The sequence below is a fragment of the Pelobates fuscus genome, chromosome 2 (assembly GCF_036172605.1).
Source record: "Pelobates fuscus isolate aPelFus1 chromosome 2, aPelFus1.pri, whole genome shotgun sequence".
NCBI classification, from domain to species: Eukaryota; Metazoa; Chordata; class Amphibia; order Anura; family Pelobatidae; genus Pelobates; species Pelobates fuscus.
This window is the reverse complement of record NC_086318.1, coordinates 312,015,791-312,041,754: the sequence shown is the minus strand read 5'-3', so window position 1 is coordinate 312,041,754 and position 25,964 is coordinate 312,015,791. Positions and strand designations below refer to the sequence as shown.

At 42.6% G+C, this 25,964-nt stretch overlaps 1 protein-coding gene across 1 annotated transcript in view; it reads right to left on the bottom strand.

Annotated features, from left to right (window-relative positions):
* The window catches only part of LAMA4 (laminin subunit alpha 4), a 139,587-nt gene extending 132,742 nt beyond the window's left edge, over positions 1-6,845 (bottom strand). Inside the window, exon 1 of the mRNA XM_063443504.1 lies at positions 6,340-6,845. Coding sequence (XP_063299574.1) covers positions 6,340-6,531 — 192 coding nt within the window. The 5' untranslated portion in view covers positions 6,532-6,845. The remainder of the gene's footprint in view (positions 1-6,339) is intronic.
* Positions 6,846-25,964: the final 19,119 nt, after the last annotated feature.

Here is a 25,964-nt window from a genome sequence, read left to right as displayed (position 1 = left end):
TGAGAAATCTGCACTTTTTCATTTTATTTTTTTAAATAAAGTTTGGTATGTCAGTAGTTATAGAAAAAAAAATGGATCAACATGTTAGAGGTACCAACAGTATAGCAAGGCATAACTGGATAGAACTAAATGATAACAAGTTTCTCGTGGCTATCTCAATTGAGAATAAATGTTAAGCCAGCAAGAGAGTCATCAGTGGTGGGTGTACTGCAATCACTGCTTAAATGGGGAGCACGGTAGGGTAGGGGTTAATCACTGCAAGCACCAAGGCTCATTTGGGGTCTATCCTATACCCATGCTCACAATAGTCCCGTAACGAGACCAAGGTCCAGTGGACAACAAGTAGCTCTTCTGCTGGTAGCTAAATTATGAGCGATTCCCTCTGCTCCGATCACACCTGGCATCATGAGTTGTATCTCGGGAAGCTGAGGTCATGGAGTGGTGGTTTTGGATTTGTCCACCTCTGAGCCCATGGCCTGGGAGTGTGGTAGCTGGACCCAGATAACATAGGCCGCAAATGTGAGGCAGGTAGTCTGGATGTCTTTCCCAGCTTCTTCTGGTACTTCTTTGATAGCTTGTGCTGCCACATAGCACCAGATGGGAAACTCTGAGCTGCGGAAGGTAAGTAGTGTGCCAGGCTTACATCTCGTTGCCTCTCCTCCATCTTGCGCCAGAATTCTAGGAAGAGTGCATCCAGCTGTGTTAGAATTGGCTCCAGGAGGCCTCGTGGTGAGATATGAGACAAAGCATCCGCCATCTTGGCTCGAGTGGGTAGGCAAGTCGACCAGCAGCTGGGTAGTTGTGCCTGATTGCTGGGGCCGAGATAACCCCCACCGGCATGGGGGGAGGGGACGGAAGTCTGAACTTTGCTCACAAGTCCTATTGGAAGTCGCTGAATGCCAGCAGGAGTAACGGCTGCATCTCCCATGCCAGCTCCCATAGATAGGCTGCTAAGCGAGTTAGGGGCTCAGGCTGCTCTGTTAGCTTGGAAAAGTATAAGGCTGGAGCAGGAATGATGAACACAGATCATGTCCTGCTAAGATTTTGTCGAGGTTTTCAAGGTTAAAGTCAAGGCGTCCTCCCCCCCCCCAAGCATCCATATTCAAACAAAATCATTTTTAACTTAAAACTGTTGAGTTTCTCATTTACCTTTTATATTTAAATTGACAAGGATACTTTGTATGATTACTGGATTAAAGGAACACTTCAATTAATAGAGTCCCTACAGCTCACTGTAGTGGATATTGTGACAGGCGTTCCTTGGTGTCCCCCACTATTGCAAGTATTTTGATGTTTTACCTCAGATCCGCTGGGCACCAGACCTCACTTCCACTACTAACGCTGGAGAGCAGCAGGAATTTAGTTCTCCAGAGCTAAGCCCTACAGAGCAGGGCTTACCTCAATGGCTGGGAACATCAACAATCTCAGTCAATTTGCTTAACCTTGGAGAGCCAGGGCACAGGAATTTTTAACGTTCTACTCTAAAACTCTTCTTAACCAACTAAACACCCAGCATCTACATTCTAATGAGATAAATTTAACAAAGGTACTTAAAAACCTAGTCTTTGCCATATCTCCCTGTAATTTCTCCCTTTTATTCAGTCATTATAGGCTTTAACACTGTAAGGCTTGTTGGCCTCTTGCTTTATATAGATATTTATGATACATCCCTGAGGTAGCTTCAGTGTGTAATATTGTAATACTACCATGATTACGCTTCTGCTACTTACTTCATTAAGTAAAGCATTTTACTGGCTTCCATCTCATCAAGGATAGTATCAAATCTACTTAATATGCTTTACAATACCCTTCACAGCTTTGCTTGTACATATATATATATTTCCTCACTCAAATATTTCTCAGATCATCACAAACCTCAACTAAAACGTTTGCAAATCTCATCTGTAACTCTCATTTAGATTGATCGGTACATGTAAACTTGTGGACAGGGCAATCAAATACTTTGGTATCATTATCAGTGGCATTTAGTGCTAAGGAGGTAGCACTCAAGTCCATTAATAATGAGCATTTCATAAAGATAAAAAATGTATGAAGTGCTTAATAAAAACTGTCTTGAAATTTCAGTAAAAATTCTAATCCAGTCAAAAGATTGCATAACAACATCGGATCTACTTTGTCTAAGGTATTTTTCCTATGCTTGGCATAAGACATAGCTAGCTTTTTCCAACCCTTGTGAAACCCTCAGCCAGATTTTTGTTTTTCTATGGAGGTTCCAGCAGTCTTGCGGGATCCTTCATAGACATCAGTGTTATACTTCTACACATATGTGAGAGTAAAGCACTGCCATCGGTTCCTGGCAAATGAAGAGGTCCTCATGTAGAAAGATGGCCGTGCCTGGGAGTGACATGTTCAAGTAAGTAAATAGTACCTTTTCCTGCAACCCGCAGTCACCGAATGCAAGTGGAGCACTCACCATCAAGGACCTCTTAAGGTGACATAGCCACATAAACATAAAAAACAGGCCATTTTGAGAATAATAAGTTAAATGGTGTCTCACATTACTCACTTCCCTTGTTACAGGTAAATAGATTTTCCAGAAATATGTGGTTGCTATAAAATCAATGTTTTTCTGCCAGTTTACTAAAATTATATTCATTGATTCATTTATTTGGATGAATACATTATTATACATTGTTTGAACATTTTGGACATCTTGTTGTGGTCCTTAATCACCACATCTCCAGTATAATAACTGTGCTCTTTTTTTTTTTTTTTTTTAACCATAAATCATGAAATAAATTGCCAGTGTGTTTTACATCATAATGAAATGAGAGTCAGCAGCTCATGTACAAAACTGCACGTGTTATGACACACTAACAGCCAGTATCTGTTTCATGTTACACGTTATGGAGTGCTTACTTGGCTTACCTAATCTTTTATTACATAAAACAGTTCATTGAACATTCATTTCATCAAGATGTACACCACTTCTCTATGGGAACAGTAGTTTTAGAATGTTCCCTCTAGCAAAACCAGAGCTCCGCTGAAAACAACATTGTTAATGATTAAAAACAAACATGAAAGTGATACATCAGAGCTTATGGCTTCAAAATACTTTCTCACAATGCTACAATGCTGTAGAAGAGGCTGACACAAACTTTTCTAGCTGTTCCACATTTTGAAAAAAACAAACACTCATGGCTTAATGGCGATGAGTAAGTGCAAATGGTATGATGTAACTGTCTTTGAGTCTATTTTTATGCCAAGGAAAATATAGCTAGCCAGTGGACACATATACGGTTTAAGTTATGGGAAGATCCCAAGTGTGCCTATTTTCGAGAGACAGTCCTGCTTTGGGCCCAAGTCCCTCTTTTCTATCCCAATGTCTATTTTTTCTAGAAGCTCCAAATTGCTGATATGTTTGTGTGTATAACAGACCTCACAGTAAACTACAATACATGTGTTTAGAATCAATCTGCGCAAATAAGATATAAATTACATTGTAGTTACGTAAGTTTTTGTTAGTAAGTCACCTAAGATTTCTCAGAACAGCCCTGCCCCTGGTCACATCCCCACTCTCACCCCTAAAATTATAGTGATCCTATTTTTCCATTTGAAATGTTGAGAGGAGGTATGTTAATGTGACATATAGTGGATGGACATTTCTGGAAAAAATATATTTTGCAAGTCTGTATTAAAGTCATGGATGGTTGCCCTGTGGCACGTATGTTTTTCATTAGAGGCTACAGTTAAAGTTGAGGTCTAGTAAACACATTACCCAAGTTTAACCATTTGCAGGTATGTAATCATAGCATGGTACACGGCACTGAGTTTTGAAGAGTTGCAGGAGTACTGGAAATACTGGAAAGGTTTATGTCTCTGAAAAGAACCACTCTGGACAAGCATACCATTTAACAGTAGTGAGTTGAGAACCAATAAAATTAACAAAAAAATTACCAACTCTCCTATGCAGTTGTAGTAATACTTGTCAACTCTTCAAAATTCAAGGTTTAGAGGATAAACCCCAACATGGAACCAGAAGTGAGCTGTATAGATAGCAAGGATAACAATGGTCAGTGGATCACTCTTAAACAGAATTGGAGCCTACTGCAGACATCCTAGGGTTGGCTCCTGAAATATGACATCATCCAGAAGTTAGACTTTCTCATACCTCATCCAAAATACACAGCTGGATGATTGCAAGCCATGATAAATCATGCTTGTTACTTGTTTATGTATTTTCGGAACAGAAACAATCAGTGTTTGAAGGTTTACAAATGATGGGCCCACAGTCCATCAGTTGGGCATGCGATTAATATTTATGAAGACAGCAATAGCTGAAGCCATGGGTTATAGTGTCACTGAAACTTACTGTAAGTTTGAGTAACCTTCCTCCACAATTATCACTGACCTCCATGCCCAGATTTGCCACAAGGCCACGGCCTCAGGGCGGCAGGCAGGATAGGGGCGGCAGGCAGGATAGGGGCGGCACGGCCAGTAGGAAGGTCAAAGGCTTCCCACACCAGCCAGACCATTCTACTTGAGTGTGGCAAGTGCTGAATGGTGAAGCTGCACTACCTCTCCTCTGCAGACAGTGTCATAGCATTGCCGCAGGTTACCATGACAACATACTTATATATTTCCTGGCGCCAGCTGGAAGGAGCTGTCTACACCCACAGGGGATGCTGACATGCTACACCGGACCACCAGGGATCATGATTCTGCCCTCCAAGGTACTCTTCAGGAACTGGGGAAAAACCTTTAGTTTTTGGGGTTTTTTTTTTATTAAACTTTTCTTTTTTCATTAATAGAACCCTAAATGAATCCGCTACAAACCCAACTACCTACTACAGACTCCACAGGGCTTCTAGTTGTGTGACAGGGTCCTATAGTGGGGGGACAGGGACTGTAGTGGGGTGACATGGGGTGCAGTGGAGTGACTCTACCCCTGTCATCCCACTACAGCCATTGACCTCCACTATAGCCCCTGACCCCCCCCCCATAGAGCCCCTCTCAACCCACTAAAGTGAATGTCATCCAACTAGACCCACCATCCACCCAACAAATTTCCCTATCCTCCCAGTACAGTCCCTATCACCCTACTATATCACCACTGCAGCCTTCATTACACCACTATGCTGATTTTCTACTCCACAGTAGTTCATATCCTCCCCACTATATCCCCTATTCCCCTAATCCCTCACTACAGCCTTTCCCCCTACAACAGCCAATCATACCACACTGTAGCCCCTGTCTCCCGAGTCTAGACTTTGTCACCCCACTAGCCCTGGCACCCCACTACATCCCCTGTCATCCAACTATACCAACAATAATCCATATCCTCCTCCTACATCACTTATTATCCCACTATAGCCCTTATTCCCGCACTACAGCACAGTCACCACACTATAACCACTATCCACCCCACTATAGTCGTCCCTATCCTCCCACTACAGCCCATATCCTCCCCACTATAGCCACTCTATCCTCAACTTAGCCACTGCCTCCTACTATAGCCACTATTCCCCCACTGCAGCCTCTATCCTATCACTACATCCCTTATACCACACTATAGCCACTATGTCTCCCACTAAAACCCCTATTCCCCCACTACAGCCTCATATGCAACACAACAAGCAGCTGCCCCCAGACACACAACCCCATAAGCAGCATTTCCACAAACATACAACAGCACAATCAGCCTCCACACACATACACTCTCTCCCAGCCCTATCCCACTTATGATCCAACCTCCCACCTAATCACATTCAGTCATACCCCGAACTAGTCATGTAAATGAATCCAATCTAACACTCAAAACTTAGCATACATATAACAGAGAGGGTGCATTGAATAAACTGACCTTGGGGCAGCAATAGCAGTTAATGGCCCTGCTGACCTCACAAATAATGTAACTTTATTGAAACACAATAATAATACAACAATCAGACAGTCAAATGCAGCAAAAACAAACCCTTCAACTCTTACAATTCTTACTTTATCACCATATGGATGGAGATGAACCTCTTTATGTTCTAAAACAGAACAATCCACACACTTGAAATTACATTTTGCTATTTGCTTATATAGTTACAATCTACAAAAGTCTTGTACACCATGTTGTAAATTGTCACAAAAATGCCATCATACCAATCTCATTATAGGTAAAAGTAAGCTCTGTACCTATGGACTACAGCTCCCATCTTACTCATTTAGCCAGATCAGAGTTCAGCTGTAGAGCAGAGCTACTCAATGCACACTTACATAGACAGAACAAACAGACATGTAACAGTCACAATACAACATGTTATGAAACAGGACTTTATTCCACTAGTATACTAACTTGGGAGAATAGCATTGATGGTGGGTGATATTTACCTGTTCCAAAGGCACAAGCCTTGCAGGAATAGCTGAGTGCTGTATGTCTATCACGCTGGTCTCCAGTCTGCTTGGATTTAAAGAAGAGCTCCCTTCAGATTCTGATGCACTCCCTTCAAATGAAGCCCAGCAAGGGCACAGATATGCCCAAACTGGCATTACCAACCATATCCACTGCCACAAGCCAGCCATTCTTTTCTCTGCATCCAGAAGTGCTTGTAACAGTTCTAACGCTGGTCCAGCTCTCTTTTTTTTTCAGGCAGACACACACCCTCTTCCTTCCAGTGGTGCCTCTAACATTTAAAATCTGTTTCCAGTTGTGTAGTAATAATAAGAGGCTGTCAATTCGCTGGCAGACGAGGGGAAAAAAAATATATTCCTCTTCACTGCTTGTCAGTTGTTCTACTCTGCTCCCCCCTGGCCCTAGAGACTACAGTAAGATAATCTAAATAAGGGCAGTGCTTTGAAAAAGGCAGTCTCTAAAACACCACCACTAGATCCTGAGTCACCTTATCTTCACTGTGTCAGGATACAATCAGAGTACAGCTGTGGTTTATGGGTCTGGCTTAAGTCACTGCACTCAAGTTAACTTTCATTTTTAGAACCTCCTCATATTAAAGAAAAAGCCAGAACATGCTTTTATTGCACTTGATATGTCTATCACAGATCACACTTAAGACACAGTCCTTGTTATCCACATCACCAACCCTTAGTCACTGATAGCAAAGTGTCAACTAACATAAACCTCTCCTTGGCTGTCATTTACACATATCCTTACAAGTGTGAGGGGTGTAATATTTGTGTTATTTTGTAGCATGCGATGATTGTGTGACAGCTTGTTTCATACATACAACAGTTTAAGAATATTTCGCTTCTACATTATTGTTAGTTTTAAGTATCACAAAATATTGTTAGTAGTGTGAAAAATGGTGATGATAATATTTTTGGTTTTTAAAATATCTTGTGCATTTAAAAATTCAAGTTTGCTATTATAGAGTAAGATACTCGACCTAATATACCGGCAGTTTTATATCTTCTGTTATTTGTAATTTGAAAAGGCACTTTGAACACAGTAAGAACAATAAATGACACGCTCAGTCAATAAGTACCATCCAAATATGTACAAAAATTATATTGTTGACGGGGAAATATATTGTGCGTATTAAAAATATCAAAGACCAAAATGCTAGAAAAAAAGACCCAAAATACTAATAAGCAAATGAACCACATCTAAGCAAGTTGTAGTGAATTTAAAATATATATATTTTTTAAATCGCTAAATTTAGGCAAAAGCAGCTGATTTATAAACTTTCTTCAAATCAGCTATAGCCACAGCTTGACTATTTTAGCCTAAAATATCTTGTTTTTTTTCTATTCGCAACAATTTTACGTTTAAGGAATATATCCCTATGTTTTAAACATCAAACCACTCTGTAAATACTGCTTTTTTTCTCGATTCCCTAAATGTTACTTTACCATTGCAGGAAGGAGAAGCTTAATTTACAAAGAATGTTCTGTTTTCCCCTTAAAGAAGTGCTTTGTGAAGAGCTAGGAACAAGGCTGGTAGTGTATGAAAGCAGAGTACGTTGCCCAAAGCTGACCAGGGCTTTCCACATGCCCATAAAATACGTGGAATGTAACCTTAGCGTCATTTTTATGTGTTGAGTCATATTGCTAAATATTCTTTCATTAAAATGTTATATTTTTCTTGCTAGATATTTGTCAAAATGTTGTAGGGAATCGTCTAAAAAATATGAACAGGTGAAAGAGACTATTTTCTCTAAAACCTATTTTTATCGAATTATGCAATTTATTCAATGAAAGGTTTTTTTTGTGAGTTGCAGTTAAAAAGATCTGAATTGGAGAAGTTACCCAGCTTGGCTGAGTGGGCACTATTTTAGTCAAAGTTTGAAAGTTGTTGCAATGTACCGCTTAATAAATTCCCTATGTATTGTGTAGTAATGTAACTATTCACACAAATAACTAATAAGTATTTATTTATTTAACAATTAATTAAAATCATCATCTATTTTAAAAAGTAATTTGTTTTAGTAACATTCAATATGTTAAATATTGAACAGCTTAATGTAGTTGTTCTGGTGAGTATAATAGCTCCCTTCAGGTATTTTCATGTAAACACTGCCCTTTCAGAGAAAAGGCAGTGTTTGCATTGCCCCTAGGGACACCTCCATGTGGCCACTCCTTAGATGGCAACTGGAGGGGCTTCCTGGCTCAGGGCTGCACAGTTCAGCGTCCCCACGCTCTGTATCGAGATGCTGAATTTTCCTCATAGAGATGCATTGATTCAATGCATCTCTATGAGGAGGTCCTGATGGGCCAAAACGGCATGTGTTCCCGCCTCGTGACGATTTTAGCCAATCTAATGCTTTTCCTATTGGACTGCATTGGATTGGCTAACCATCGGCCATTTTGATGATGTCACAACAGAGGACCTGCGCGGTGCTGGAAATAAGGTGATTTTTTTTTTTTTAATTCTTTATTTTTCGTTTTTGGTGCTTGATATTGTAGTTTCACATACAGGTGTGCACGTAAGTGCCCCAAATATATAATAGAGATACAATTTTGTTTAAGTTTCGCACCAATTTTGGGTCAAGCAATAACATTCAGAAATAACATCAACATATTAAACATTAAATGATGCGCTGTCTAGGTGAGTCAGTATGTTTCGTATACCCTAGCGTTTAGGGTGAAGCCTTATGTTTGGTATCAGTGCCAGTACCTGCGGGTTGTGGGTTTGTTGCTATTAGCGCTCCGCGTGAGCGGTGGTGTGTTGACATGCTTATGGTGTCTGTATTGCAGTAAAGCTGTGTTCAATTGTCTAGTTCTTCATGTTGTGCTGAGTGAGGGAATCTGCCGCAGGTGGCGTTTTGCATTGATTGATTACCCCTAACCAAGGGGGCAGCGGGGGGGTGTTGGGTTTCTTGTCGCCAAGTGTTTGTGTACAGGTTGTGGGTGTGGGGGTTTGGAACTATTGTATACTTTTCTGGACCTGAGAGGGAACTTGATTATCTCTCAGACACAGAGGATCATGGGAGGGATTACCCTTTGGACCTGAGAGGGAACTCGATTATCTCCCAGACACAACAACGCCGGGGCGGGCTTATGTTTTGGATTACTATGAATAGAGACCCCCTGCGGGGGTCTGTGCATAAAAGAAGCCTGTTTTCAATAAAGATCGTCAGAGTTTGAACTGTGTCTCGTCTAGTCACTGGATGGAAGGGAGATTCAACCCCTGTGTCTGTTGTTCCAGTTTGCAGGGGATGCAGCAGGGAAAGTCCTTGTAAGGACTTAGAGAGCTAGTTCCCCTATCCATTTCCCTGTTCCAGCTAGGAAGCAGCCCTTTGCGGAGGTACCCAGCCGGGGTACAGGGAGCTCCGCTACAGGAGGGATTCTTTCCAGACTACCTGAACCTCCTCTAGTACCTCGTTTCAGAGTTGATTTCAGATCTGGTTCCTCCAGTCCAGCTCACCCTTTGCCGAGACAGGACCATCTTTCTGGGGCAGAGCTTCCTGTAGTTGCTACTGAAACTCCAAATACTGCAATTAGAGTTCTGCACTCTGCAATCTGCCACTGCTCGGGCCTGTCTGCCAAGGCAGGTTTCCTCTGTGTAAGCACATCCTCCCAGATAAGAAGCACCATCTCTGCTGATGGATTGCCGGCAAAGAAAGCCAATCTCTCCTACACTCTCCTCTGGAACTCCTCCTCAGACAAGGATGCTACACAGGTGCTGGCTCAATCCATAATCATAAGTTTCAGAAGATGTGCAGTGGTCTCAGTGGTAGTTTTGAAGTTTCCCCAATTTGGAAGCCATCCCATCCCTGCTGTGTGACAGAGCTCCTGTACTCCAACTGAGTACCTCCGCCAAGTCTGCTTCCTCGCTACCACCAGGGGACACTGTAGCATTTCAGACCCAGTCTCTAAAATTTGACTTGGGTCTCTGAGGACCTTTTCAATTGGCTGCTGTGAATATAGGTCTAGAAACCTTCTCTCCTGTAGAGCAGATTATAGCTTTACTATAGCTTTTCCCTTACACATTAGACGAGTCTGAATGTGGGAGGTAGAATGATCTTTATTGTACTGAACACAGCTATACATACAGAATAGTGTTACTGTCCCTGCAAGTGAACCTCCATGCAAAGCAAGGCATAGTACAATTGTTCCTTCCCAGTGCCACTCTGTCTGGGGACTTAATTATGTTACCCCAGCTAACAAAATCAGCATATAATATGTCCACCCAAACTCCCTTTTCCTGAACAGTACCCCCACAAATATATATCCCTGGAAAGCTCATCACCGACTATCCTATCTATCTAAATAGTGCCCTGTTCCGAGACTCCGCATCCAAGTTAGCGTGTTAAAGTTTTACCGTGTAGCGTCTTAGCACCGGTCTTCAAAAAGGGGTTCCTGGACTTCAGGGGAGGGAAGTGCTCTCAAGCCCATTGTATCCTCTGATGCCTCCTTGCCTTCCCAACCTCCCCACTAAATTGGAGGTCGTGGGGACCGAGCAATATCCACTTAAAGATTGATTGGACCTCGGCACAGTCTTGGTGTTATGAATAATTCAAGAGTGTTTCGGGGTATCTCCAGGTCAGGCACTTGATGTGTAAAAACGAGTCCAGGCAATCCCCAGAGGTCCTCAAGCCCTGCTGGGAAGCACAGTAAGTGTACCCCTCCCAACAATGACAATAGCCTTTCAGGGGCTCTTGGGACCAGGCCAATAGTCTGTGTACAGGAGGCTGGCCTTTAAGCCTCTCCAAAGTCAGTGGCCCGGGAGTTTTAATCACACTTTTCTTGCTCAGTTTCTGCAGTCTGTATTTTTGAAATTCTGTTATTCAGTCTCTTGAAAACACCACCACACATTGTTAACAGGGTTATTAAAGAAAGTGGGTATTCAAAGTGAGTTTGAAATTTAAGGCAATAATAGCCTATATAGAAAAATACTCTGTCAACTATGTTTCCAGTTCGGCTAATTTGGCGTTTTAATTAAGAATTTTCTTTGCATACCCTTTGAATTTTCAGAAATTCTCACTTTAGTAATTAACTGATCTAACCAATAAGTAGACTATGCTAATAAATGCTGGAAAAGTGCATTGGGTATGCCTGACAGAGATGCACATGTGCAGCTGGAAGATCTCTTTACTTTGCAACATCCTGAAAGGGGTAGACGAGAGGGAGTTTGATCATTCTAATTCATGCAGAGCAGGCTCCGGTGTCAAGTTTCTCTCTCCTAGCCAAGAGGCGTGCCCAACAATGCTGGTTTAAATAAAATTGTCAAGTGATGCATGTCCCTTTAATGAGCAACTAACCAACATTATATTTCTAACTTGAATAACAAAATAACTGTCATCATTTGATAGATTTATTAATCTTAATAGGAATTAGTAAATTACTTTATAAATATGTTTTTAAGTATAATACCTCAGCTATGTACTAACTTAGATATATGCAATTCTTATTTTGGCTAGGTCACTAATAGTTTCTACCAAGTACATAAACAGTGCTCAGTACACCTAAAGCATATACTGCTTTATATCTACAGAAAATCACCTGTCTCGTGTATGAAATATTGAGTTTTAGTTAGACATTATGGCCATGCCAATCACAGTACTATTTGAGAGTAGCCAAATATTGGTGGGCTCTAATCTAAATTTGATATGACAAATAAACATTCTACTGGCTGCATTATTTATTAGCATTTATATGTTAAATGCTCCAAGCATCTCACCTTCATTTTATATCAGTGGCAGCTCATTCCCTTTTCTGGAAACTCTGAGCCTAACCTGTTGGACTTTACCCACTTAATGCGCAAGTACCCATAATCTATATTTAAAAATAAAAAAAAATTATATTTAATTTATATTTTTATTGAGAGGATAGCATATAGCAGTATCAGCATAAAATGGCCTTATAATAATGATTATTCACAAAGGAAATCACAAGGAAAAAACTGGCACAGAAAAAGACAAAAAGACACGTTTTTTATTCTAAAATAAATTATAAGAGTATCATCAACTGCAACATCCTAATAGCAGGAATAACATTTATAACATATATAATATGAGATGCAGTTGAAAGGCTTGCATTATGTAAGAGAGTCATTCGCTGATAAAACAACATTAATACGAATTTTAAAGAGGAGCTCACAACCCAGTTCAAATAAAGGTGAAGGCAATAAAAACGATAGAAGAAAGAAAAACTTAAAAACATAAGCACACATAAATCAAGAAACAAACTAGAGACTTGTGATCAGACTATACAATATAGCCCTATATAGTTCCTGGAGCAGTCCATAGCAATCAGCCAATGCCCACTCTGAAGACTTGTTTCTGCTGTCTCCATAAGTGGGATACCAGAGGACAAAAGGGCCAGGAAATGGTATTGTGCATGTGTTTGGTGGCATTGTGTGTGTGTAGATTGATCCGGTTGTGTTGTGGTGTTTTGTGTAAATAGGTCTGTTTTAGTTATGTTGTAATATGTGTGGCTAGGTGTTGTAGAGAGTGAAACAAAGAGTGTGTATGTATAGGGTGCATAGTGTGTATAGAGGATGTAGCGAGTGTGTGCATTGGGGCTATAGTATATGTATAGGTGATGTAATGTGTGCAGGAATTGTAAAGAGTGGTATTTAGCAGGGCCGGACTGGGAATTAAAAGCAGCCCTGGAAAAAAATATTTACCAGCCACATAATGTGTCGCGCCAGCATAGTGTGCAGATACAGAGTTAGAAAAGAGAACTTAAAATTAAAAACTATTACTCCAACTTAAAGAAAAGCACTCATAGGCTTCAAAATAAACAAAAGTGCTGATTTATTTTAAGCAGACGTGCATGTAATCAATGTTTCAGTCCAACTACCTTGACATATTAAGGAAAGCTTGGTAATGGGACTGAAATAGTGAATGTATGTACGGCACAACTGTAAAAAATTGACGTTATCTTATTTATATTGAAGTCCTGTGGGTGCGCGCTTCACTTTAAATATGTTATTGTAAATATAAAAGGCACAATTATATATATATATATATATATATATATATATATATATATATATATACATACATATATATATATATATATATATATATATATATATGTATATATATATGTGTATATGTATGTATGTATGTATGTATGTATGTATATATATATATATATATATATATATATGTATATAACTAATACACACATTAATATACATGTCATATACCATTGGAGGATCCAGAGCCTGATATCTCTTCCCCTGTCTCTCTATTCTCCCCCCTCTGCCTCTTTCTCCCTCCTTTCCCTGTGGCACTCTCCCTCCCCCTCTGTCTCTCTATTCTCCCTCCTTTTCCTGTGGCACTCTCCCTCCCCCTCTGTCTCTTTCTTGCACCCCCCCGTCTCTTTCGTGCACCCCCCCACCCATTCTCCCTCCCCTTCTGTCACTTTCTTGCACCCCCCCACCCATTCTCCCTCCCCTTCTGTCACTTTCTTGCACCCCCCCACCCATTCTCCCTCCCCTTCTGTCACTTTCTTACACCCCCCCATTCTCCCTCCCCCTCTGTCTTTCTTGCACCCCCCCATTCTGCCTCCCCCTCTGTCTCTTTCTTGCACCCCCCATTCTCCCTCCCCTTCTGTCTCTTTCTTGCACCCCCCATTCTCCCTCCCCTCTGTCTCTTTCTTGCACCCCCCCATTCTCCCTCCCGCTCTGTCTCTTTCTTGCACCCCCCATTCTCCCTCCCCCTCTGTCTCTTTCTTGCACCCCCCCACCCATTCTCCCTCCCCTTCTGTGTTTCTTGCACCCCCCCATTCTCCATCCCCCCTGTCTCTTTCTTGCACCCCCCCATTCTCCCTCCACTTCTGTCTCTTTCTTGCCCCCCATTCTCCCTCCCCTTCTGTCTCTTTCTTGTCCCCCATTCTCCCTCCCCTTCTGTCTTTCTTGCCCCCCCATTCTCCCTCCCCTTCTGTCTTTCTTGCCCCCCATTCTCCCTCCCCTTCTGTCTTTCTTGCCCCCCATTCTCCCTCCCCTTCTGTCTCTTTCTTGCCCCCCCATTCTCCTTCCCCTTCTGTCTCTTTCTTGCACCCCCCATTCTCCCTCCCCTTCTGTCTCTTTCTTGCACCCCCCCATTCTCCCTCCCCTCTGTCTCTTTCTTGCACCCCCCCATTCTCCCTCCCCCTCTGTCTCTTTCTTGCACCCCCCCATTCTCCCTCCCCCTCTGTCTCTTTCTTGCACCCCCCCACCCATTCTCCCTCCCCTTCTGTGTTTCTTGCACCCCCCCATTCTCCATCCCCCCTGTCTCTTTCTTGCACCCCCCATTCTCCCTCCACTTCTGTCTCTTTCTTGCCCCCCATTCTCCCTCCCCTTCTGTCTCTTTCTTGCCCCCCATTCTCCCTCCCCTTCTGTCTTTCTTGCCCCCCCCATTCTCCCTCCCCTTCTGTCTTTCTTGCCCCCCCATTCTCCCTCCCCTTCTGTCTTTCTTGCCCCCCATTCTCCCTCCCCTTCTGTCTCTTTCTTGCCCCCCCATTCTCCTTCCCCTTCTGTCTCTTTCTTGCACCCCCCCATTCTCCCTCCCCCTCTGTCTCTTTCTTGCACCCCCCCCATTCTCTCTCCCCCTCTGTCTCTTTCTTGCACCCCCCATTCTCCCTCCCCCTCTGTCTCTTTCTTGCACCCCCCACCCATTCTCCCTCCCCTTCTGTGTTTCTTGCACCCCCCCCATTCTCCCCCCCTGTCTCTTTCTTGCACCCCCCCATTCTCCCTCCACTTCTGTCTCTTTCTTGCCCCCCCATTCTCCCTCCCCTTCTGTCTCTTTCTTGCCCCCCATTCTCCCTCCCCTTCTGTCTTTCTTGCCCCCCCCATTCTCCCTCCCCTTCTGTCTCTTTCTTGCCCCCATTCTCCCTCCCCTTCTGTCTCTTTCTTGCCCCCCCCCATTCTCCCTCCCCTTCTGTCTCTTTCTTGCCCCCCCCATTCTCCCTCCCCTTCTGTCTCTTTCTTGCCCCCCCTTTCTCCCTCCCCCGTCTCTTTCTTGCACCCCCCCATTCTCCCTCCACTTCTGTCTCTTTCTTGCCCCCCCATTCTCCCTCCCCCTCTGTCTTTCTTGCCCCCACCCCCCTACCCCCCTACCTGAGAGGAGTCAGGGGGGCCATGCTCCCTCGCGGTTCCCACAATTCACAGCACAGGAACCGCGAGGGAGCATGGTACAGAGACAAGCTCCTCCCTCCTCCTTCAGGCTCAGCCCCCAGCATTAGAAATGCCGCCGGACCAGCGAGGCTGCCACCCGGTCCGGCGGCTCCAGCGTGGAATGCTGCCGCCGGCCGGCTCCCTCAGAGTATGTGCCACCGGACCGGCCACCCGGTGGCACATACATTGCCAGAGCAGCCCCCAGGTGCCGCAGCCCACCGGGAAATATCCCGGTATCCCGGTGGGCCAGTCCGGCCCTGGTATTTAGGGAATGTAATGTGTTTGCTTACAGGGAATCTAGTGTGTGCACAGGGGATTCAGAGTGTGTATGTCAGAGATGTAGTATAGTGTGGCAGTGTGTGTGTGTGTGTGTGAAGGATGAGGTGTGTGTGTGTGTATGTGTGAAGGGTGCAGTCATTGTGTGTGTGTATGTGAGGTGTTCAGTGTGTGTGTTTGTGTGTGTGAAGGGTGCAGTGTGTGTGTGTGTGTGTGTGTGTGTGAAGGGTGCAGTCAGTGGTGTGTGTGTGTAAAATGGGTGCAGTTAGTCTGTGTGAGGGGTACTGTGTGTGTGTGAGTTGTGCAGTGTGTGTGTGCGAAGATGTAGTGTGTGTTTGGGGTGCAGTGTGTATGTGTGAATCAGGTAAGTGAGGAATTGTGGGGGGCAGCCTACAGATGAGTTAAGTGAGAAATTGTGGGGGGCAGCCTACAGATTAGGTAAGGGAGCATAGGGGGCACCCTACAGATCAGGTAAGTGAGGCATGAGGTGCAGCCTACAGATTAGGTAAGTGAGGCATGGGGGACAGCCTACAGATCAGGTTAGTGAGGCATGGGGATGGGCAGCCTACAGATTACGTAAGTGAGGAATGAGGATGGGCAGCCTACAGAATAGGTAAGTGAGGCATGGGGGGAGTGCAGTCTACATATCAGGTAAGTGAGGCATGGGGTGGCAGCCTACAGATTAGGTAAGTGAAGCATGGGGGGGGGGGGGGCAGTTTACAGATCCAGAAAGTGTATGAAGTCAGAGTTAGAGGATGCAGTCCCCCTTTTTTTTTTTAAAGTTCCATCTCTGCTGTATATCCCATGTAGTCAGATTCACTATTACCACATATGTGGACTATAATACATTAGAGTAAGGCAAAATGGCTACACGAAAGGGTTAACTAGCTGCATTACTTCTGCTCACAGTGTGTTTGGGGCTGCACAAAGCATTCAAAATATGTTGTCTTGCTGCTAGGCTGCAGCTGTGAGTCATGAGAAGCCTGTAGTCTTTCTTGCAGGTCATATCAAACTTCTCTCTCTTATCCTAGCCTTTAATAACCTTATAACCATGTCCTAGCCTTTGAAAAAATTAATATTGAACCTATTGCAGGGACTGGATTATTGGCATAGCCAATGAATGAGGGAGAGCTGCTTGCTGTGTGTGTTTGTGTATTCAGCAGTAAATGTATATATTCAGCAGTCTTTGTGTGTGTATTCAGCAGTGAGTGTATGTATTCATCAGTCTCTGTGTGTATTCAGCAATCTGTGTGTGTGTGTGTGTTCAGCAGTGAATGTATGTATTCAGCAGTCTGTGTGTGTATTCAGCAGTCTGTGTGTATTCCGTCTTTAGTGTATGTATTCAGCAATCTGCGTGTGTATATTCAGCAGTCTGTGTGTGTGTATATTCAGCAGTCTCTGTGTGTGCATTTAGCCATCTGTGTACTCAGCAGTCTGTGTGTGCATGTATTCAGCAGTCTGTGTGTATGTTTTAGTAGTCTAGGGGTGGGGAGCAGAAACACAGAGGGAATGGAAAAGAAGACAATGACAAAGAGAGGGGTTGGGGAAAGGGACCATGACACACACTGAGGGGGCTGAGGGGCTTGGAAGGGGATAGGAATACACAGGGGGGCTGGAGTATGGAGGACAATGACACACAGGGGAGCTGTGTATGGGAGCAGGGACACCCAGAAGGGCTTGGAAAGAGGTCAATGACACACACTGAGGGGCTGGGAAGGGGACAGGGACACACAGAGGGGCTGGAGAAGGGGACAATGACACACAGAGGAGCTGGGGATGGGGACAGGGACACACAGAGGGGATGATGAAGGGGACAATCCTACACACAGAGGAGCTGGAAAAGGGGGTAGTGACACAGAGGGCCTGGGAAGAAGATCAAGAGACACACTGAGGAACTGGGGAAGGGGACAATGGCACACAAAGGGGCTGGGGGAAAGTAAAACACACAGAGGGGAAAGTAAAAAAAAACACACAAGGGGGTGTAAGACACAAAGGGGAAAATGGAAGATAAAGTAAACTAAGGGGGTAAATACACTAAGAGGGGTAAGACATTCAAAAGATGGGTTAAGAAACAGAAAAGAGGGTTAAGAGACAGTCAGGTGAAATTTTATTTTTTTCTAACAGACTCTCAAATGGATGCTAAGATGACCTCTCTTATAACTAGCATTTCTAAGGTGTGGGAAGTGTTGTGGGTGTATTCTGGTACTGTGGGCACATTCTGGTGCTATAGCTAGTGCTGCAAATGTCTCCAAGTACTGTGGCAACTGCTGTGCACGCTACCTAGTGCTGTGGCGGTAGCTTTGTGTGCAGTCATTTTTATTTTTATAGTTCAGTTATAGTGCCATGATCATGTGTGTATGACTAATGTGGTGAATTAAATAGTGTTAACGTTAAAACAGTTTAGAAATTGCAATACTTAAATCAGACAATAGCAACTTGATTATTTTACTAATCTTTTGCATCAGGTTTATCGATTATTTTGCATGCATGCGCTTTATGTGATGATGACTATGCCCCTCCCTTCATGACACTGTCAAAAAGGGACAGAGCAAGTCATTACAATTATGCCCCCCTCCCTCCTTGGAAAACTTCCTGCGGATGCCCATAAATTAAACATTGTGTTCATACCTCCCCTCCCTGTGATAATACAACTCCATTAATCTGCCCGTTTACTTCTCACACGCAGTGTTTCAGCTGCAGTGGGGGCTTCATAGTGTGAAAAGTGAAAAGATAGCGTCTGACAGCTCTCCAGCAGCCAATAGTATTCAGCTTACACATTCCTGCAGTATAATCAACTTCCTCCAAAGAGCAGCAGAAGCACAGGGTTTAAACAATGCAGCAGGCATGACGTCAAAATGGAGTCTACATTAGGGGAAGTGGAGTTTGGCGCACTCCACCCCGTAGAGGTAATGACAGCCTTGTAGGCAGACTTGTCATTTTTGCTGCCTATTATTATTATTTTTATTGCAACAAAAAAACAGTGGTTTGCTGCTCCAGCTGCCCTTATGGATGAGTCTCCACTGATTCATCTGCTTTTTCAGGACACGTGGTATGGGGTGACTGGGCATGGAGGGGTGGGGTGCTTAGACCAAACAGTCTGGTTGGGTTTCAAAAAAGAAAAACACCATTTGGGGAGCGTAATTGTTTTAGATGTAATAAAATGCGGATTTGTCATCTACAAATTTCATTTGGACTATCTTTGTCACTTCTCACACGATGGAATAAAATGCATAGGGAGATATTTATCAACGTGTTCTGAAAAGTGATGGTTACATGTCAACATTAGTGTGATTGTATTTATGTAATTGTTCTAAAAGTAATAAAGTTTTGTTATAGAAAATTCTGACAATTTTTACTTTCTGGAAAAGACGGGCAGATATAGAATGTAGGGAAAAAAAGAGAAGTGAAAAAAAACACTTTTCTCTCCAAAACAGTTGTAGAAAGATTGGCATATATAAAAAAAAAATGGCATATATTAAAAATCACAGGGTGTACATAGAAGCAAAAGACGATAAAATTAAAAAGTTTTAATAAATGGAAGCAATTATTCACCAAAATTAGGCGTAAAAGTTTGATCAATTCCTCCCATAGTTTCCCCCTGTGATATGCATTATTGAAAAGCCTTATAACTGTAGTGATTTTTCAAATTAGCTACAGTTCCAAAATAATATGCAAGTAAAATGAGCACTGGAGTTTTTTTCACTATAATGAATACAATAAAGAAAAGATAATAACGATAGTAGTGTACTTCATTTACTCTTTGCAAATGTGTACTTGATATACTCTTTATATATTTTCTGGAAGTACATTTTTCTTAAAAAATGTAATAAAATGTAATATTACTATATAGATTAACACTCTATTACACAGAATAAATGCATGTGTTTATAGGTCACTCGAAGAACCACATTATTTTTTCATTATTGAAAATGTTCAAAGATGTATAAAACTACTGTGATTCTTAAAAGTTGCTTCAGCCATAAGGCAGCCCACCACAGCTGTCAATCAAGTTGCTTTCAACTGCCTGTGTTAAATTTGTGTGTAAACTGAGCAGCACTACTCTGAGTTGTACTCTTTCATTTTGCTGCTGCTGGGGGATAAACTGCTTATGCCTGACACCACAATAAAGGGCATTGGATTGGTGAAGCCTCTCCCTGTTGAAGAAGCAAGCACTATAGACTTATAAAAATTTAAAGGTACATTTTATTTTATTTTAATTTATTTAATATATTTTTAATGCTCTTTTTCATTATTTCTAAAATACATTAACATGCCTTTACCTTCTTAATAAAGTAAAGCAATGTGGAAACATTCAATAGGTGTGGAAAGAATGTGTGGCACCCACTAACACTGTGTCCTCATAGTAAATTAATTTAAAATAAATCTGCATTTTAAACATACTTAGCTATTTTCTACACCTCCTTCAAACAATGCCTCATTCTATTTTCACATTCCCCGTTAGTGAGTCATTGGTAATGTCATCCTGTTCCCAATATCCACTGAACTGTGTTATTGTTTTACTTTAAATGCATAGGAAATAACTAATTAAAAAAAGGCTAGACATAGTTATTTTTAATATTCATATCTTGATGTTTTTGTGGCCTAGAGCACAGTTGTTTAGAAATGTATTAGTTAGCCATAAAATCGGATAGCTGCCTGAAATTCCTAATTGTATACAAGTGAATGAGCAAACATATTAAGATACTATAAAATCCAAAGAAATACAGTTACTTGCGCACTATCCCAACTAACCTTGGTGTGGCAAGTGAGCTTACACTTATATGACCATTGGAGTGATACGAAATACCTCCAGTTATTTAAATGTGCATAGAGATTGGGGATAGCACGCAAGTAACTTTTTTTTCTTTGGTTTATATTGAGATACTACTTTACTTTATATAAAATGTTTAACGGTAAACTCTAAGCACAATAAGCATTAAAGCACCACGCCTGCCTCCATTTCTTTTTTATAATTCTTTATTTTGGAAGTGCAGAGGAACATACACAAAATTACTGACATATGTTGTGGATTGCAAAAACGAGTACAGACTTAGAGTTATAGCAAATTATGTCAAGAGGAAACTGCACATTAATTAGAGTGCGGTATAACATACTACCCTTAACAAGAAAGTAGTGATGCCACCATGTTCTTGTCGTAAGTAAGTATATTAGGTGTATAAAGTATATAGAGATCCATGCACTGTAGACAGAATTAACTATGGTTAATATTGTAGAGCAGAGTCTCTATGATCAGGGAGTCACCCCACGCCTCGTATAGGCAACACTAGACAGTCCGGCTCCCATCTGAATATATTGTCGTTGCTTAACCTCATGCTGTGCTTGGAAAGTAGCCATCCTTCAGGCATGCAAGCTTCAAGTAGGCCCCTGCTCCTGGGTTCTATGCCCTCCGAAGCCGAGGCCTTAAGTCGATGCATCACAGCAGGACCATGGATCCTCCGTCTCTTCTTACCAGGGTCACGAGCCCAAGGTCGGGGAACCCGCCAGGAGCCTGGGTGGCTAGGAGGGGTTTCCTATGTGTGAGTCTCCAGTCCAGTGCGCGGTCGGAGTTTCGACACTGCAGCTTGATTGGTTGATTGAGCTTGCGGAGTAGAGGGGTCTGCTCATGATTCTCTCCCAAAACTTCTGGCAGATCCTATCGAATCTGATTTCAAAACTCTCAATCCAGGTCTGGGTGAGCGTGTTCTCTTGGTGCTGTATGTGTTGCACTGTGGCAGCCATTTTGAGCTTGCCATGCTGTTGGCTGGTTAGTGGGGGATTCCATTGTTGTGGGTAGTTGAGTTTCCCCAGCTGGGTTACCACGGCAATGCTGCAGATCTCGCGAAAGTGAACTCTAGCCCTGAAGCTGCGGGCAAGAGTTCACTCTCACCACTAGGACCACCAGGGATTCTCCACCGGACCACCAGGGATCGAGAAATGTCCCCCCTCAGTAAAGGTAAAAAGGAAGGGGGGACATAAATGTATTTATTTTTATTTAAAACATTTTTTTTATAAAAAAGCCTCCCTACCCTCCTCACCACACATTCAAACAATGTCGCCACTACACACATTGCCCCCCATACACACACTTCCCTCACACACACATACATTGCCCCCCATACACACACTTCCCCCACATACACACACACTGCCCCCATACACCCACTGCCCCCACACACACATCCCCCCATACACACACTGCCCTTACACACATATACACTGCCCACACACACATACACTACCCCACACACATATACACTGCCCACACATACACACACACACACACAGCCCCCATACACTCACTGCCCCCACACACACACATACACTGCTCCCCCCACACCATACATATTCACACACTGCCTCCCATACACACCTTGCCCCACACATACATACACTGCCCCATACACATTCACACACTGACCCCCATACACACATTGCCGCACACACACATTGCCCCCCCACACACACACTGCCACACACACAGCCTCTATACACACATTGCCCCACACACATACACAGCCCCCATACACACTTTGCCCCCACACACACACTGCCACCACACACACACTTTGCCCCCATACACACACTGCCCCCCACACACACATTGCCCCCCACACACACATTGCCCCTGTACACACCCTGCCCCCCCATACACACACTGCCTCACACACATATACACTGCCCCATACACATATACACTGCCCACACATACACACACTGCCCCCCCCACACACACAGCCCCCCACACACATACACGGCCCCCATACACTCACTGCCCCCACACACATATACACTGCCCCCCCCACACCATACACATTCACACACTGCCCCCATACACACATTGCCCCAAACACACATAAACTGCCTACATACACATTCACACACTGCCCCCCATACACACATTGCCGCACACACACATTGCCCCACACACACATACACAGCCCTCCATATACACATGGCCACACACACATTCATAAACTACACCCCCCCCACACACACACACTGAGCCTTTCACACACACACACTGAATCCCTCACACATTGCACCATTCACACACACACACCACTGCTCCTATACCCTACTACAGCCTCATATCCCAGCAGACCCCAGGTAAGTTGTCAAACTGTTTGTCAACAGTTGTCAACTGTTTGACTACTTACTCTGGGAGAGGGTCCTGGCACTCCTGGCACCATAACCACTAAACAGAGCTGTAGTAGGTGATTATGCATGGATTATTTCTTTAACTAATCTACAAATTCCCCTCCCGAGATCAGGCTCTTGATCCGCCACTGATTTGGACCCAGTTAGACCTTTTTATAATGATTAGTTGATCATTTGCTTATGACACTTCAAACATCAAGGACATGCTTTGTTTTGTTTTACAAAAATTTTTTGCCCTGCAGTATTCCCACGTTCTAATCATCTCTCAAGTGATTGCAAAGATTGAATGCATCATATGTTACAGCCAGATGTTACACTTCATATCACAGCAGATATAATTTTGTGACAGCTGGTATATAGCAACCAAAAAGTCTATGGTGCAAAAGTCTAATGCAAAAATGAAGTTGTGACCTCTTTAGATCACACTGTGGTTGAGGAAAAAGAGGGAGTAGCCCAAAAACATCTGTTACATTAGCAGGAGTGGGAGTCTTAGCCAGTCTCAAAGTGTGAAACAAGGTTATATAAAATGGTAACTGGAAACACAAACCTAGATGTCATGCAGCCAAAAACCACCTGTAAAACCAAGACAACTGTATATAAGTATTGGAATAGTCAAACATTTTTGTCTGGCATGTTCTTTGGATTTAATCATGCAAGCAAGCAATGATGGGTACATCTGACCTTTTCTTTATTATTCCTCTTTCTAAATAAATAGAACTGTCAAAGATGCCCTGCTTAATGGTTTCGTATGGTGAGGTTATTCGAATTTCACAACGACAGACCATTGATCAGCTCATAAAATTAATACATAGTTACATATAGTAAAAACAGGGCTCAAAATATCCAAGCGCCAAGAGCACTGTTAAGGCCACAAAATACCCGTTGATTGAGACCAAAAATAATATAGTGATCCCCTTCCTAAAACCCCACCCTGGCCCCTCTGCAAACTTGATTCCTTAACACATCTCTTGAAAAACAGGTACAAACAAACAGGCACACATCGGTACACACAGGCACAGAGAGGCATGCAAATATTTAGACAGGCACAGACAGGAATAGGTACACACAGACAGGCAAGCGTAGACAGGTATACACTTTCCCAAACAGACACATATAGACAGAGAGGTAAACACAAATTCAGACAGGTATAGAGAGACACAGAAAGGCACACATAGATATCCATACACACAAAAAACACATACTGACGCACAAACTGCAGCACAAACATAGGTAAACATATATACACACTGCAGTGCAAACATATGACACACACACAAACACACACATATATATATGCATATATATATATAAATATATATATATACACATATTGACACAGATACACATGCACGCTGCTGCACAAACACATATATACACACACAACGATGTACACTGACACACACACATACAGAAGTTATACTTTACATATTTTTCCATGGGGTTCTGGGTTTCACTTGCTGCAGCAGGTACTGGCTGAGCTTGAAGGGAGTCTGTGCCCAGATTCTCTCTTCCCGCAGCTCTATGTACACTCAAAGCAAGTGACCTAACATCTTCCCAGCTCTAAACTTCAGCTTGAACAGGAGAGATCATAAAATCTCATTGGGTGGACCTAACTGTGAAGGCCGATGAGCCCCAGCAGTTTGCAGGCCCCTTACGTAGCTCAGCCATTGTGGAATAGCAAAAAAGATTCAGGGATATAGGGCCCAACATTTTGATCTCTAGTTTTACCCATCTCCCCGCTTTCAATGCCCTTGCCAAGCGCCATTGGCTCAGCTCCAGCAAGTAGAAAATCCCGCCATGTTGAGTGTGCCATAGACCTTCCAGACTTGCAGTGGTAAGTAACTTTTAAGCCTGTCTAGTAACGTAGGAGTTTTATATTCTTTGCCCTAATAAAAATGTTTCCAGGCAAATAACATTTTAGAAATGCAGTTTATAGAGTAAACCAAGAATTGTGCAGTTGTCAAGAATATTATTACATATGATATAGCATGATGTATCATGATATATTATCAACTTGTAAGATTACATTGAAGTTTATCTTGTTTACAAGTAATACGATTTTGCTGCAAGGTATAACATACATGGAACACGGATTTAGAATTAGCCTTGTGTAAGGTATAAAATTAGGTGTGTGACTTCTGGAGTTTTACTGGTTGGAGTGATGGTTTGGCTGAAAGGAATGTATGTATCTGAAAAATCAGCTCACAGCTCAGTAAAACACATGACCGCGATAGGCGTTAGAGTTCTGTGTGTCCCCTTTCCCAGGTTTTCTTAACTTCCTTAAAGCTTCTTTACTTTGAATTTCATTTACTCTGAATATGGCACAAATGTTGTAAAAATTGCTACACCACAACCTTCCTCTACCTTCCTCTTGCTGGTACTGTATCTGTGTATTTAAGGCTAGTGCTTACTACAGATGGCTAATTGTTTCAGTTAAACTAAAGAATTGTTTTTAGAAATGTGTGTTTGGTATAGTACCTGTTTGTTCAGTTAATTATCATTATGTACAGGACTGTCACCACTGTTTGTACTCATCCACCTCATGTAGTCACTTGCTTTAACTTCACTCCTATTTCTTTGCCACATCTGTGTTTTCATATATCTTCAGGGTGCTGAAGATTTTTAACTATTTAAATATGTCTGTATTTTGCAATTCAGGCCCTGAACAGTCCTGAATTTAGTCTGGATTTCAGTCAGACCGAACGCCACCAGATGGCTGAAAACCAGAGCTGCCATGTGATTGACGCTCCCACAGGAGGCAAATTGTCCTTCAAATTATCAATTCACTTGCAAAAAAGCAATGAATGACCATCCTACTGGATGTATTTCATTCCTAATTTGTATTAAAACCGGTGCTTTGTGACTCAACTTTGTATAGTATTCAGATGCGAAAGCACAGATTTTAATCTGAGCACCAGATTCATGGGAGCGATTGCTTCAAATTAGGTCAGGTCACCTAAATTCCAACCGTATATGGCATAAATAAAGCTGCAAATTGCCAATGTGGTTGGAATTCTGT